The sequence below is a fragment of the Pelecanus crispus genome, chromosome 3 (genome assembly GCF_030463565.1).
Source record: "Pelecanus crispus isolate bPelCri1 chromosome 3, bPelCri1.pri, whole genome shotgun sequence".
Classification (NCBI taxonomy): Eukaryota; Metazoa; Chordata; class Aves; order Pelecaniformes; family Pelecanidae; genus Pelecanus; species Pelecanus crispus.
The window spans coordinates 109825869-109841761 of NC_134645.1; the positions used below are offsets into that span (position 1 = coordinate 109825869).

Consider the following 15893-nt stretch of genomic DNA (forward strand, 5'->3'; position numbering starts at 1 on the left):
ACTGCCACCTCAAAGCAGCAGGAAGGCCTTGTTATCCTTAACAGCCTACACAGGAAAATGCCTCAGAACCTATCCTCCAGCCTGTCTAAGGCTTTTTGCTACAGGAGAAAAAGCAAGACAGCAAATGGTGAAAGGGAAAGGAAGATTAAGCCTGAGTCCTGTCACCTTACATTTGTAAGAGAACTGAAAATTAGTTATTACAGATACTGACTTTTCCAAACCTTTTTTTAACTTCTTACAAGCTGTTATAAGTCACCTCTCTCCCTCCTCAATCTAGAGGCTAGGGGATACCTCTCTCAGCTCTCTTAATACCTTTCCCTGATTCTCACATTTTTTTGCATTTTCAGTAATGGGCAGCTTCCTAGGCAATGGTGTGTCCCTGAAGAGCTTGCATGCTGGCTGCAAGTCCCTGACCAGAGACCTTCAGTCAGCATGATGGGTATTAAACAGTATTAAAATAAATGCTGACTTTAGAACATTTCCTTAAAGCTCTCAAAGAAAGGATGTACCATCCATGTAGATATTTACAGGAAGGTCTATGAAGGGCAGCAAAACTGCAACCATATTAAAGGAGTGATTAATGGATGCCAGCCATCACCAACCACTGTCAAGGTTACTTTGGTCACATAGACAGGAAAGCAAGCCTGCAACCGTTACATTAGTTCAGTACATGGGGTGCAAGCTGTTACAGAATTGCTGCTGGTTCCTTAATAAATCCAGTGGCTAGAGCAGTGCTTGGGCTGGGAAAGCGAGGCTTGCAGCAATGTTCTGAATGAACAGGAAGAAGGATGGGTGTCATTGGCTCCACACCTCCTCATTACCATAACCATAGCAGACACCTTAATTGAAAGAAAGAAAAACCCTACAAAACACTGCACTGAAAAATCTGCCTATCAAAATTCAATGGATAAATTTCAGTGATACACCAACCTTAAGTTAAAGCACAATAAGACTGTCTCCTGAGGAAATACATATTCTTCTCTTCTTGTGCAGCCTATTAACAGTCTGGCTATCCTATTAAAAAAGTGCTCATACAATCAATTACTGAAAAGCAATGTCACCTGGACTGCTTTTATACTTCTCATTCCCTTACCAATTTCTACAGAGAACAGGTTGTAGAAAGATCTTACAAAATTAATTCATCTCTATGCACAAGAGACTTCTAGGAATAATAGATAAAAACATGATTTATTACACTGTACAAAACTAGATTCAGAACAAGCAAGTGCAGAATATAGTACATGATTTATTTTTTCTGTACATTACATATTATTTGTTAAGTTTCATTGACAAACCCAAAATTTCCCTAATTTTTCCTTTACCTGCCTAAGCCAAGCAATTAACTTTGTTCTGCAGGACAGAAGAAAATAGCTTCCTGGAGAATTTATTATCTGATTAACTTGGCAGAAGGTGCTTCAGCTCAGGCTGACTTTCAGTGTTTCCCATAGCTTGTAAAGACTTGTCAGGTTAGAACCTCCGTTGGTAGTATAATGTCCTGCCACTGTACCAGTCTAGAAACAAGCAACTCCATTCTCATTAAATTTCAATAATGTCTTCTTCTTAGAAGATGAATTAATGCAGTTGCATTTGTAGACATACCAAACAGTATAAATGAAGGCTGTAGCTACCATCAAAGAAAATCACTTTCCAGTAGCCCCAGATCTGTCTGTTGAGTTATGCAGGATGTGCTGAGATAGGTTATATGTTTAATAAAGTCCTTAAGAAAAATAAATATTTTTGCATAATGTATGTACAAAGATTGGTTGATTTCCTTCATTCATAGGTTCAACAACAGATATAGCCACAGCTATATTTTATCCACTAGCTCACAATGACTAATGCCACCTTGGTAACTGATGTGTTAAGACTCCAAGAGAATATTGGCCTGTTCTTTAAAACAGTGCAAATTATATGGAGATGTTTTGAAAACAGTGGCTTAAAGAAAGAAGGATTAACAAAAAAACACCCCTCCTTTGGTCCCTCTAAGAGTAGTTTAACTCTTCCATGAAATTTTCAAAACTCCCCCGCATAACTTTAACTGACTATTAAGGCGTCAAAATAATGGATTTAAAGTTGAGATAAAAATGGTCTGTCTTGGACTTGAAAAGAAGTCCACTGCAGATTTCCTGACAAAGAAATTTTCTTAACATGTCTCCTTCTCCTCAGCTATTTTCTGCACAAAAACAATACCCCAAATAAACCTGATCATCTCCCCCGTATCTTTTTGTTTTTTTTAAACTACAACAAAACATTACACTTAAATATATTGCACAAAAAGCATAACATATCCTGCCTGACTCGTCACAGAAATGGCCACAAAACACAGGAGAACAGGTACCGAACATCTCAAAATTTGAAGAGATCAATGAAATGCTGAGGAGATACTGGCATGAGACAGGTGTTTGGATCACTGGCTGTGCAGGGGTGTCCTGTATCCTGCAAAATGAAGGAGGAAAAAAAAAAAAATGTAAAGTTCTCTTTCCATACCCACAATCTCCCTCCATCCCCAATTAAAAAAAAAAAAAGGCAAAAATGCATGTATAGGCACATGCAACTACTTCCACTGTAAACACACTGATAGGAACTTGCTCTTTTTAAGAATTCACTGTATTTTTCTTTAACTGTTTTAGATTAAATTGTTAAGAAAATAGGCCTTTCCAGTTTGACTGTGGTAGTGCAGAGTAACTTCAGATTTCAGAAAAAAACCCAACCCTTCTCCTCCTACCAAAACCAGAACCTGAGTCAGAGCTCCTGAGAAAAGTTTCATATTCCTTATCCATTATTTTTTAATAAGTGCAATTAAAAAAAAAAAGCAACTGCTTTGTTGAACTTAAGTTATCTGTTTAATGAAAATCTGAAAATCAACTACTACTTCAGGGAGGAAAGTGAGCTCCTTGCTTTCAAAGTGAAGGGCAGCAGATACTTCCTGCCCCCCGCCCAAAAAAACCCGGAGCAGCATGTTTGAAGTCCCAGTCATAAAAGGTTTTCTACCTTGCTTTTCTTTTTCCCCCCAATGTCTTTTTCTCCTCTTTCACTCTTACCTTTTCCCCACCTGAAAACATTGCCTTAAAACAGAAGTCAGCACCCAGGCAAGTTAGGAATATAGAAGACAGACAGGATGAAAAGGCTTTGTCATTACAAATTCACTAAGCCTGCAGTGCTTTCTTTAATATTACAGAAACTTGAACTCAGCACAATTGTCTCATTATTTGCGATTAAAATTCCTCTTCAAATGAAAAGTTCAAATCCCCTTATTTAGAACCTTATTAGCACCCCCTAAAGGAAGGAAATGCTAGAGGTGTAATGAGAAGGTCCCAGACAGTTCAATGGAGAGGTTAAACACCTTGATCAATCATGTTGTAAGGCTCAAACTGTCCTCCCCAGGTTTTAAGGAGTTTCTCTCCCTTTTCCACCAGCGTTGATGAATTAACCATGTGGGGCAAGAAAACTAGAGTAAATACACAGCAAGTAGATCACAGACCACTGCAGTCTTCATTTCTTTCGTTTCCACAGGAAATGAAGTTACATGCAATTCAGTTAATAGAAGGAAAAAAACCTGTAAGTGAAATTTTTTTCTCACTTGGAAACTTACATAAGGAAAGTGCTGTCAAAGATGCCATATTCCCGTGCAAAGTCTTTGCAACACCAAAGTGCACTTGGTGAAACACATTCTAAATACTACTCAGCTTTTGCAATGAAAATTGTCACTTGACAGATATATTATCTGTATTTTTCCATTAAGTCTATAGACGACTACATGAAAATATCATGTGGTATCACCTCCTCATCCTCCCACTTTTTTTTTAAATAATTGCTTTAACATCACCTGAGAACCAATTGTTACATTCATTACACAGGGGGAAAAACAAACAAAAATAAAGAAAACAAACAGATTAGACCCCAGGTAGAACTGCCTATCTGGGGAAGCTGCAGATGAGAAAGAACAGAAGACTAAGACCAGAAGTGTTCAACTTAACACCTTCCTCTTGAGATGACATCTGCAAGGAAGAGATATGCCACAGCAGAAAACACTCTCAAAGGCAGTTGCTAATGAACTATCATCTTCTCGACCCATTGTCATGTCAATGTCATGCCATTACTTTCCTAGTTTCCAGGAAAAAAAAAAACATCAGAACTAGGATTCTGGGAAAGAAGCTAGGGTTTATCCCCTTTTAGTGCTTATTCATACTCGTAAGTATTTTAGACAGAATTTGTAACATGCTGTCTGCTTTACTCTGCACATCATCATAAAAACACTTTTGAAAGCTCTGCTCAGTCAGGAATTACAGGTCCAATAAAAATCTCAGTAAGATCAGTTCCTGGTGTTTTTAGTTATTAAAACCAACAGAAACAGCAATTTTACAGTGAAAAAAGTTATAAGGACTGAAAACAAGAATCATAACTTTCCTGTAATTATGTGTATTCCTCCTTCCAAGAAAAATATATTTCCCTTGAAATGACATTTAATAAATAGTCTTCAAATCATAATGATTTTCAATATATCTATTCAAAACTAAACCAGAATTCTTTTAAATTAACAAGAATTCACCAGGAGGAGTGTTTAATGGCAAATGTAGTTTTCCTCCTCCAATTTTATCACAACTGGATATTAAGAAGCTTCCATAACAACTCTGGAGCTACAGTCCTTTTCTGTATAATTATTTCCACCATTTCTTCATTCAGAAAGCAACCTTATAATTCCTTCCCCCTACTCTCCCAAGTCATACGCAGCCTGTTTTGGAAATTTCTTTTCAGAGACACTCTTTCATAAAAGTATATATGACTACAGCATTCCAAGTGGAGTAAAATCAATTTTGGTACCTTTGCATTAGAGGAAGCTATCTGAGGTTCATGTTATTCTTTTCAGATTTAAGTACTGAACTAAATACTTCGGGGAGTGAAGAAACAGTTTATAACACCAAGTGCAGAGAAACCTGTTTCTTGGTGAAATCTGGTTGATCTCACTGACACCATGCACCTGTGTTCATTAGAAGTTGAATTATGGTCCCTAGTTTAAATGGCATTAACAGGGAATATGGCAATAAAACAAATCTGATGAAAAATTGAGAGATGGAAAGTCATCACTACGTTATCTAATAGGGAAACAAGAAACGAAAGTATTCCTGCTGCTAAATTGATGTGGGGAAACAAAATCAAAACAAAGAGCATCAAACAATTAGAAATGAACACGTTAATCACTTTGACATTACAGGACAGTCAGCAATGAAAATAGATGAGACACACAGGAAATACCTTGAGTAACAAAGCAAGGTGGTAGTCCTTTGAGATCGTGAAGAAGGAAGCAGGAAGGAGAGCCGTAAAGTAAAAGAACCAGAGTTAAGGTTTATTGAAGCTAAGGTTCATAGGCCTTTTAGAAAAATACTGTTCTAGTCTTGGGGCACATCACAAGCAGCTGGAGAACCAAAACCAGCACAAGCCCCAAGAAGACTAAAACCAAGTGTGAAACATATCACCTATGCAAAAGAGTTTACACTGTTTTACACAAAGCCCTGTGTATCAAAAGAAGAAAAGGTATTTCAACTTCTGTGGCCATCTCTGGCATAACTGAAACATGCTACTGAGTGAGCTAAGAGAATAAAAGAACTGCCCACAATTGCAGTGCTGCCTAATGGAACAGAAAAATAGTATACACAAAAAGCATCACAGAGGCATCTGTCAATAATTAGTTTGCCATTAATTTTACATCACTGAAATTAGGTATTTTTCTCACTTTCATCATGGACAAATCCTTTACCAAGAAGTCACTTCTGAAAGTTAGTCATTCAATATTAAGAGTTTCTTATAATCATCCCCTCCTTTAACACGGAAGAGTACAAGATGTTCTATTGTATCACTGCACTTCCTACAATGAATTTAGGAGTCTCCTTCTTACTGTATTTAACATTACTATGGTCACAGGTTTTAAACAAATACAGGAATACAAATGCCACTTCTTGAGAAGCTCTTACAGACTTGTTAAAAGTAACACCAAGATTATTATAGCATACTGAAAAGCAAAAAGTCATTTCCCTACTTCAGCTGTTTGCTAATTCAATTCAGTCAGTACCCATCAGTCCCTTCTTTTGCAGGCTTTCTTTAAAAGGACACAAAATGCAGGACTGAAAGAATTTTCTCTGTAGCCCTCATGTTGCCAGCAATTACATTATACTACCAATTCCATAAACTGATGAAAATTCTTTGCATCGCTAGGCTAGGCCTGTGCTTTGCGGCTACTTCTGAACCTTTTTGCTTTGGTCCTTAGAAGCTCTTAACTCTCAGCACAAGTCTACCCACAACTAGTTTCTACAACTTATTTGCATGAAGGATGTCCCTTAGCTTAAATTATTTACCTAAGTAGTCTCACATTTATTCATCCCTTTTGTCTCCGAGAAGACTTTATGGAGAGCAATCACACTCCTTATTAGCTTTTACACAGCTAAGTTAAAAGAAATTAACTCTGCTAGTCTTCTTCATGCCCTGATCACTTAAGTACTTTTTCCTCTGCAACTATTCTAATGTTTTGCTTTGTTCTTGAACAAGGGGAGGGGAAAAAAAAAAAGGTGCAATACCAAGAAGTGTTCAGCTCACTGCCTGAAGTTCTTCTGGATGCCCTTGAAAGCAAAAGCTGCCTGATTTTTGAAGTGTAGCATTAAAAGAAGAAACTAAGTTTTTACATATTATAAACTATCTGAAGAGTCCACTGCTTCCATCTGTTTCAAGATTCAAACACTTGCTACTTTTCCTCTGTAAAGTAACTGTGATTTCCCTTTCAAAGTTTGGTTTTGGTTTTTTTTTTTTTTTTGGCTATATACCCAACGGAACTGGGCAGAGTTCTCGGAGAACAAAAATCTGTACCTTATAGATACAATTATATGACAACCACTCACATATTTAATAATCTGTATTTAATAATTTAATAATCAAGTATGATACTGAAGCTTGAATGAATTGTCAAAGCCTGATAACATTTCTTAATCAGAAAGAAGTCTTTTCACCTAGCACAGAATATTTCTAGAACTAATGAAGTACCTCCTGTCCAGCTGCCCTCCACCCTACACTTCGCTTCTCATCTCATCTGTCTAAAGAGAGCTTGGGAAAGGATATAGGTACAAGTGCCTGAAAAAGCAGAACTATTTTTCCCCCATGTAACTCTGAGTGACTAGCACTACTTTACTCACGTTGCCCTGTAAACAGAGGGTCTATTTTTCAGACCAGTGATTAACTTTTTAGTGTCCCTGCCAGCAAGGGTGCCAGTCGTGCAGAAATCAATTTGTTTCACAATCTGTTTCAGCCTCATCAAACATTTATTTTAAGACAGGGACAAGGCTTAGATTCCAAGACCTAGAGAAGGAAAACCACAATGCAGGCTTGCAGAATAATCAGGTTGAGAGGCACCTCAGGAGATCTCTAGTGCAGCCTTCTGCTCAAAGCAGGGTAAGCTATGAGGTCACACTAGGTTGCTCTGAGCTTTATCCAGTCAGGTCTTGAAAATATCCAAGGATGGCAACTGCACAACCTCTATGGTCAAGCCATTCCCTTGCTTGGTTGTCCTCATGGCAGGCTCTTAGGTTTCTCTGAAGCAGTCTTCTCCAGCCTCTCCTCACAGGGCAACTCCTCAAGCCTCCCTGATTATTTGGCCCTCATCTGAACTCCATCCAGTTTATCAGGATCTTTTTTGTACTGGAGACCCCCAGCTGGATGCAGTATGCTAGACACAGTCTAATGAGTGCCAAGTGAAAAGGGATAATGACTTTCCTCAACCTGTGCTCTTGTTAAAACAGCCAATCCCGAACACCTCCTACAGAGTTTTAGCATGGAAGGACGCAATTAATCTATAACCACACCATCACTTTAAGACCTGCCCAAATCTCCAGGATAAGGCAGTCAGCACTGGAATGGTGATCTAGTAGGTACTGCTCATCAATCCAGACAAAAGTACCTTTTGAACTTAGAATCATAGAATGCTTTGGGTTGGAAGGGACCTTGAGAGATCATCGAGCCCAACCCTCCCTGCAGTAAGCAGGGATTGAACCTGTGAACTTGGTGTTATTAGCACCATGTTCTAACCAACTGAGCTGACTTACTGTGTTGTGTTTCACTAAAAATATAAAAACCACAAAATGAGTGCTATTAATCCAGTAGTAGATTGGAGTAGTCAAGGTAACAAGACATCTGCCTGCACAGGTTCACTGCCTCATACTGTCACACACTAACTCCAAAATTAAACATGTAATTCCAAACATATTTCAGTCATTCCTAATATTCAAGTGCTATACTTTCATTTATACCAAGATCAGAATGAGAGAAATTTACTGTAGAAAGCATTAACCCTTTACACAGCAAAGCCAGACAATCCAAACAAATCCGATACCAAAAATGCCCACTTGCATGCATGCCGTGTGCTTACCTTTAAAATTTCCACTTTCAAAGAGAAAACTTTACCCTACATATTGGACAACATGATAAAGACTTATTCCACTGTAATGAAGAGTTCTTAGTCATTCTTGACAGGTTCTTCAGCAAATGCCCAGGCTTTTCACAGCAGAAGCCAATTCTGACTACCTGCTTTCCCACTATTAATTTAGCAAAACATATTAGTACCTGGAAGGGCTCCTGTGATATCAAGAATACTCAACTTTAGATAACATAATTCAGTAACATGCTACTTCTATGAAAGCTAGCTTATCCTGTTAAACAGCCTAGTTTTTTCTATGGAAAATAAAAAAAATGCCTCACACCAACATGCAATTCCTCTTAAAATCACAGAAAGACAATGTAAGAGCAACTAATTTCTGTGAATTAGAATATGAGTATTTTCCAAGACTCCTCAAAGAGCTTTTCTTGCTCTTTGCTGTCCACTTAGCACTACCTATATCTGGTCTTTAAGCTGCAAAATTAAAGAAGTCTCACTAACCAGAAGGCTAGATTATGGTGCAACACAAAATAAAAGCAGGACTATGTTCACACACAAGTTTAACATGAAAACGCCCTACAGAAATGAAAATAATCCTGCAAGACAGAATATGCTTCGTGGTAAACATCAAAATCAACGTAAAATGCATTTTGAATGAAGTTTCAAACATTCTTCCAGGCTTCATAAGACAGAAGCAAGACTATAAAAATACAGAGTTTTACACCAATATGGTAGAAATACTATGGTAATAAGTTCTCGTTAGAGACACATTGATTGCCATGCAATCATCAGAAAAGGGATGCCATAAAATGGCTAACTTCATACAGTTCCTAACAACTTTGCATAAGATTAAATAGATACCAGACGACACAGAGTGCAATTCTTTCGACATGGCACTTTTCCTTGCAATTCTAAGTATTGACGTAATCAGATATCAAGAGATAAGAATGCTAGATAAAGAACAACTTTGGGATTTAATACTGATTTTATATGGAAGTTTTATATACTATTTACAAGTTAGATATTAGTTGTCCAGTCACATTTCACATGAGAAAGCTGACAAGATGATCTTAAGATTTTTCCTTTCAGATGATCACCAGTAGCTGTTTGAACTTATTTCTGATAATCTATTTCAAAGCTCTTACCTTCCAAAACAGAATACTACAGTGTCGACAGAAATGCAAGGTGTCCCCGTACTGTTCCTTTATTGGGTAATATTTCTGAAGTGCAAAGTACATCAGCTTCCAGTCAATGTGACCTTTCTCTGATGGAATCAAATGCCTACAAAACTGGACATAAAATTAATATCTTCCTTTAAAATTGTTAAAGAACTAATCAAATCAGGTAAAGGACTGGGGAAAAAAGGTAGTTAAACAAGTTTTGTAGCTCAAATTCTTTGAAATCAATAATCTGACATCACACATCTCTGCAAAGCAGTGAAAGAGATCTAGCCACAAAAAAAGTGGAAGGTAAAATGCTAAAAATAGGAGGTTGCATATTTGCCAAGAAAAAGTAGGCCATACACAGCTGATCTAACTCTGTCTTGAAATTATTCTAATTATAGTCAATAACCATATAACAAAACCAATATTTAGAACCATAAGTAATTAATTTTATACCTTTTAAAAGACCACTCAGGAATAAGATTAAAAAAAAGATTGTGCATGACAAATAGTGGTTTTCTGTTAAGGCAGTAACTATGGATTTAGATAATGCTTTTTTCTTTCATTTTAAAAGTATATACATGATTATTTTTCACATTTACTTATGATCTTTCTGGAAGGATAGCAATAATCAGTGATTAATGGACTACTTAAGGACATAATCTGCATGTAAACATTAGCTGATGCACAATGGCTGTTTCTCCCCAGCTTAATACACAGCCAAGATTTATTAAGTATGTATTTGTAAAGGGCTTCTGTTCCACTCAGTGTGGATTAATGCTAATACATTAAGGGCTTTCTTCATTCAGAAGACAACTCCTAGATGGGGAGAATAGCACTGCCCTTCTGATTTCAGCTACACTTCACTTCGTTTCATAACAGCTTCCCTGTGTAGAGATCTTGTTTTTTTTCCAAAAGTGCTCTTCAGATATCAAGTATGTTTTTGTGGTTGTTTCAATGGTTCAACAAATATACCGCAGAAGATGGGGAAAAACAACCTAACATGACTCTGTAGCTTATTAAGGTAGTACACTTTTAAACAGGAAAAGCAGAATTTGATACTGGAAAATAAATAAAATCATTAGATTTCTATCATTAATAACCTAATAAGAAATTGAATGTGAACATTTAGGAACACATTGGAAACACTGTGTACAAGTGCCCTTTATAAGGCACAGGGCTAGCTAGTTCTACTGAAATGCTTAAGTGATCTTTTTCCCAGCATTACCTTAGTTGAACAGCTTCCTCTCCAACCAGTTTTGTCACTGTTCAGTAGAGCTTACCTCATCTAGCCTCAAAATCCACTCAACTGCTACATTAAGCTTAAACTTCTTATCCTCATAACTTCACCTTGAATTCTTCTGAGTCACTTCTGAAGCTGGGTTTTTCAGTTTGCCCTTGTCTGTCTATATTCTCCATGAAGTTCATTCTAAAGCCTTTCATCTCACCAAAATTCTTATTTGGGTCAAATTCTTATTTGAGTTAATTAATTTTCCCTTCTGCCTTACCTGTTATAAATAATAGTTAATCTGGTAGTCACTGACCAAATGGTACCACTTCAACCTGTCAGATTCAAGAATGCATATATTCACTTTCTCCAGTCTGGAATGTACTAGGTTTTTAAAGTTCTTCCTCCAACTCTGATGAGGTAACTTCTATTTTCATAGCTTTATTTTCACCTAGTCTGACTTTGTCCCAGCATATATTACTGTCAGAAAATGAAGACAGTTCTGGAGGCATTCCTAGATCACTTTAATACTTTTTATGAGGAACTGACAGAAAAGTAGCATTTCTCTTTGTTCTTAATTTCAAAATCTCAAGCATTTGTTCTGTTCTCTTTCACAAAAATCCAATTTTGGCTTCACCAGACTGTTCATGTAGCCTAAAAGTTTGAGCATTCTGTCTGCCTACCTTGGTTGGTAAAACAAGTTCTACTTAAGGTACTAAAATTAGAAACACCTTAGAGGTATCTTCTACCACACTTGTTGGTGATTGTGTAGTTTAAAAAAAAAATCATCTTACAGTAGACATTTTTTAAAATAATGCAAGGAAATAGCCTGATAGTTATCCCTAAACTCACAGACATGCTGAATACAATTTTTAGTATGAAACAAGCCCCAAAAAGAGAACATTTTCACTATTACTTCACACTGTCACATTTTTATCTCAGAAAGGGTGAGTTCACACTCCATTATTAGTATACCATATTGCAAACATAAGGGGCACATTATGACAGAGTTTATTACCTGCTTCTCTGCAAAATGGTACTGGCAGAGTTTTTTCCACAACTGCCTGTCTTCACTGAGCATGTACAAAGTTGGGGTCACTTGACCCAGAGTAATAATGTCCCAGCCATCAGAGAACCTGTATAAGATGTTGTTCAGCATATGGAGAGGGAGATCGCTAAGCGTAAGACCATTGTTGACTTGCTGGAAATAAGAGTTGAAGACTTTTAACTGCAAAAACTTGATAGTATAAGGTACAAATAAGATTCTTACTTTAGAGGTGTCTCAGGTCTTAGCTTAGTTTGTACAAAACCATTGAGTAATATCTATGGTTAATTCTGTGATACTTTGGTTACTTGGCTACCATTATTCTCTAACTGCTGTTGTTGAAAACTGAAATGACTACAGGTACAGGAGGGGCTACAGACTGTAGCTTTATAACTTATAGCTTTCCTACTGTTAAAATAAACATATCCTAAATTCTATTTTAAATTTAAAATAATTTTAAAACACTTCTCTTATCAGAAAATAATTCAAGCATGTTGTCTTGAAAACTATGATATATTCAATTCCACCTTTTAGAAAAGTGTACTAAAACCCTAACTATAATAAAGGTATGAACCAATTATTTGTAATTTGTAGGATAATTAGTTTCTCAATTTTTATTGAGAAACAGAGCACATGTCAATTTGCCTTAAGACAACTACAGTGCAGAATATAGCACTGAAGAGCAGAAATACAGAATGAAAACATTAGGAAAGTCAGAGGCAGAAGAGTAGGTTCATTGCTGAAGTCTGGGGATAGTTCCCCTCAAATGTAAATGAGGAATTCTGCAGGGAGTGACAGATCAGAGCACTGAGAAAGTTTTCACTGAGAGTATACACCTCTGCTGAACTTTCTCTTTGACGGGGTAACCTACAGCACAACTCGTACACGACAATCTGGAGCCCATACTGCCAGGTGGCACAAAGCCAACAGGGCCGAAGGCAGTGTCCCAGCTGGCAAGGCAGGGAGCATGGGCAGCTGCCGGCCCCCCCTAGCAGAGCTGCCCAGTCGCAAGGCACTGGCAGCGCAGCAGCTGTACGCTAGCAGGCTCTCACTTATGTCAGTTTATTTCACAACCATTCATCTCCCTTATAGACTAGACTTTCCATCGTGTCATCTGTTATAAACATCTCCGGGACTATCATTCTGTTCAGGAATGTGTGAGCACTGCAGATGCAAGATTTCTCATCGGTTATTTCAACCAATGTGAAACAGCTCAGATGGAAGTGGCACGCTGGAAAGAAAGACAGACAGCAACTGCAGTGTCTCAAAACTGTCTATACCGTGGTTGCTTGGCATATGAAAACTCTGAGACTGGGTTCCCCATTTCTCCTTTCTATTCCAAAATTAGCCGTTTTATTCAGATACCCAGCACACACAGCAAGGACAATTTCAAAACTTCCTAGCAAACAGATGAAACAGTTGTATAACTTTAATGTGAGCAACATCTTGCAGCATTTCTTCCTCCAGGAGTAACCCAGACAGGTTAAAAAAAAAAAATTGCTTGCTTATCAGAAGTTTCCACTATAAAAACCTGGAACAGTGCATACCACATGCTTTGTTCAAAGTCGCAAGATCAGAATCCAGATGCTGAAGTCATTATCCTTTTTCTACAAAAAGCAACTGTGCTAATGAATAAAGCTGTAAAATTGTTACTTGAATATTTTATTTCTGTTTTCTTGATCCACCTCAAATTCCTTTTAGATTTTTATTTCTTCAGGAGTAGAACATTTACTTTGGAATTAAAAATTGGTATTTTTTCCATCTCTGACAATCTAGAGACAAGCATTTTTAAACTTATTTGGGTGAGAAAAACAATTACATCTATACATCTCTACCACAAACCAGCAGTACAGGCACTGTAGCAGCCCTCATTAGAAAAAAGCTATTAAAACATTAGAAAATTAAGTTGATTCCATTTCATTAATTTCATACTACTTCTCTAAAAGCAAAGGAAACAAGTAAAAGTGTTTAAGATGTATTTGAAACTTTGTTCATTTACAGATCATAAACCAATGTTCGATAGAATTTCCCTCCCCCAATTACTTTTTTAGTATGATTTAATCGTGTACCTTGTTCATCTGAAGGTTTTTTAGTTGTTGTTGCCACAGAAGGATAGTTTCTAACCGGCAAATCCAAATATTGATGTTCCCTACCAACACAGATTTTCCTACTCCCCTAATCAGTATACAGAGAGTAGAACTCAAATCCTGTAGAAGATCTTTGATTAATCGTGGATTATATTGGTCTTCCATGACTGGAACACAAAACAAACCAAATACAGTTTTGGTTAACTGAGTTAACCAAGCTAGTATAGTTAGCTCAAGCTCATCAACAGTTTTTTAGATGATCTAATTACAACTCAACTGTCTGTGTACAAATAGCTGCCCTAATTCCCACCATGACATTCATTAATGCCGTTTCATAAGTGCAAGATCAATAATTAACAATTTCACAGGAAGATTTGATGTAACATCACATGCTATGCATTTGATAAACTTAATGCTGAACAACTAATTATAAATCAAGTTTCTTCTGTTCAAAGCTGATAGTATTACATCTCCATTTAGTGAAAATTTTTTTTTCAATTATGTAATAGCTTTTTTTAAAAGTAAACAATAAAGACAAGCAGTTATGTACTTTAAATCTCAGTACATCATGCAAACTGAAAAACAAACATGTTACTAACCTAAAAGCTTTCACATTTCAAAGAGTATAACATATTGGTAACCAATAGCTTCTGAATAGAATCTAATTGTCATTTAACATCACCAATCCATTTCGACAGACATGATTCAATAATCAAGAAAAAACAACTTATTGCAACTGTGGGATGGGAAGTATGAAACCTTTCACTAACTGAATATGCTATTGCTTTGTCTTACAATGTAAAAACAGTAATAAAGCCAACAAAAAAAACCCCCACCCACGATAGCTTAGTCACAGCAATTAAATCTGAACAGGCAGATTACAAAACCTCAGGTCTTACCCTTCCGCACAATTTTGTCCAAAATGTTAAAGTAGTTCTTCTGTGCTGCACCACTCAGTGAAGTTAACTGGGATTTTGCAATTAACTGCAAAAGCTAGGACAAAGAATTAAAACTCAAAAGAATGACAGAAGTAAAGGATGGTTTCAAAAACATACTTTCAGTACATACATTCACCTACAACAGCCTAGAGCACTACAACCGTATTTTGTGAAAACATAACTACAGAGTTCAGAAAACAAAGCAAGACAAATGTGGAAAGCTTTAGGCATTCCCACTGTCATCCCACAAACAACTCATGAAGAGGTGCACATTTTCAAAACACTATACAAATACTAGTGTTTATCTCTGTGATAGAACACATGACATACGGTCTTTATAAGTTGTAATGAAACAGTGGAGGGCATCTGTTTTGGAGGCTCACAAATAGAAATGCGGTCCTTGATGTGGCTGGGTCCTGAACCCCCTGACAGATTTGGTGGCCAGGAACATCACTCTGAACTGATACCAGCTACCAGACTTCCAAATTCTGAGTGAAAGCATCATACTGGTCAAACCGAGGTGCGGTGGACTTAGTGCACTACTCTCTGCTCATGGAGAGGAAATGTCATATTTTACTTAAACTAGGAAGAAATACTCTGTATTACTCCCACATTCAGGTCCCTCGTAGAAGAAACCACAGTAATCTAATAATGAGCAGTATACATACTGTATTAATACCTTTCCCTTAACTATATAGTAAGGATTTCCTAACTGTCCACACATTTCTCTCCAGAACCACTGTGAACAGATGAGTGGCAAGAACAGTGGGAATGTTCTAGGGGAAAGTAACCAGAATAGCTTAAGTTCTTGCTGCACATCAATGCCAAGCTACAGCTACTAGAGGCAGCCCTTTGCTCCATTCTGACACCTTTGCTTTTACATTTTAGATTCAGTTTTGTAGCTGACAAGGACCATTGCCTCTTCAACAAAAAATGGTCTCTTAGTATGAAATATAAGAGAGACTTCGATGTTATGACAGTATTGCAATGTTTAGAGGTGTGGCACTGAGCTTTACAAT

At 37.1% G+C, this 15893-nt stretch overlaps 1 protein-coding gene across 4 annotated transcripts in view; it reads right to left on the minus strand.

The window, feature by feature from the left end:
- Positions 1 to 1182: 1182 nt before the first annotated feature.
- Positions 1183 to 15893, minus strand: part of FBXO25 (F-box protein 25) — a 35339-nt gene continuing 20628 nt past the window's right edge. For 3 of the 4 annotated variants that reach the window (XM_075706682.1, XM_075706683.1, XM_075706684.1), the window contains 5 exons: positions 14836 to 14929; positions 13919 to 14103; positions 11823 to 12005; positions 9559 to 9702; positions 1183 to 2436 (listed from right to left, as the gene is read on the minus strand). In XM_075706682.1, coding sequence (XP_075562797.1) covers positions 2347 to 2436; positions 9559 to 9702; positions 11823 to 12005; positions 13919 to 14103; positions 14836 to 14929 — 696 coding nt within the window. In that variant the 3' untranslated portion in view covers positions 1183 to 2346. Of the gene's footprint in view, positions 2437 to 5253; positions 5281 to 9558; positions 9703 to 11822; positions 12006 to 13918; positions 14104 to 14835; positions 14930 to 15893 lie in introns of all 4 variants that reach the window. The other variant, XM_075706685.1, reaches the window with a different exon arrangement.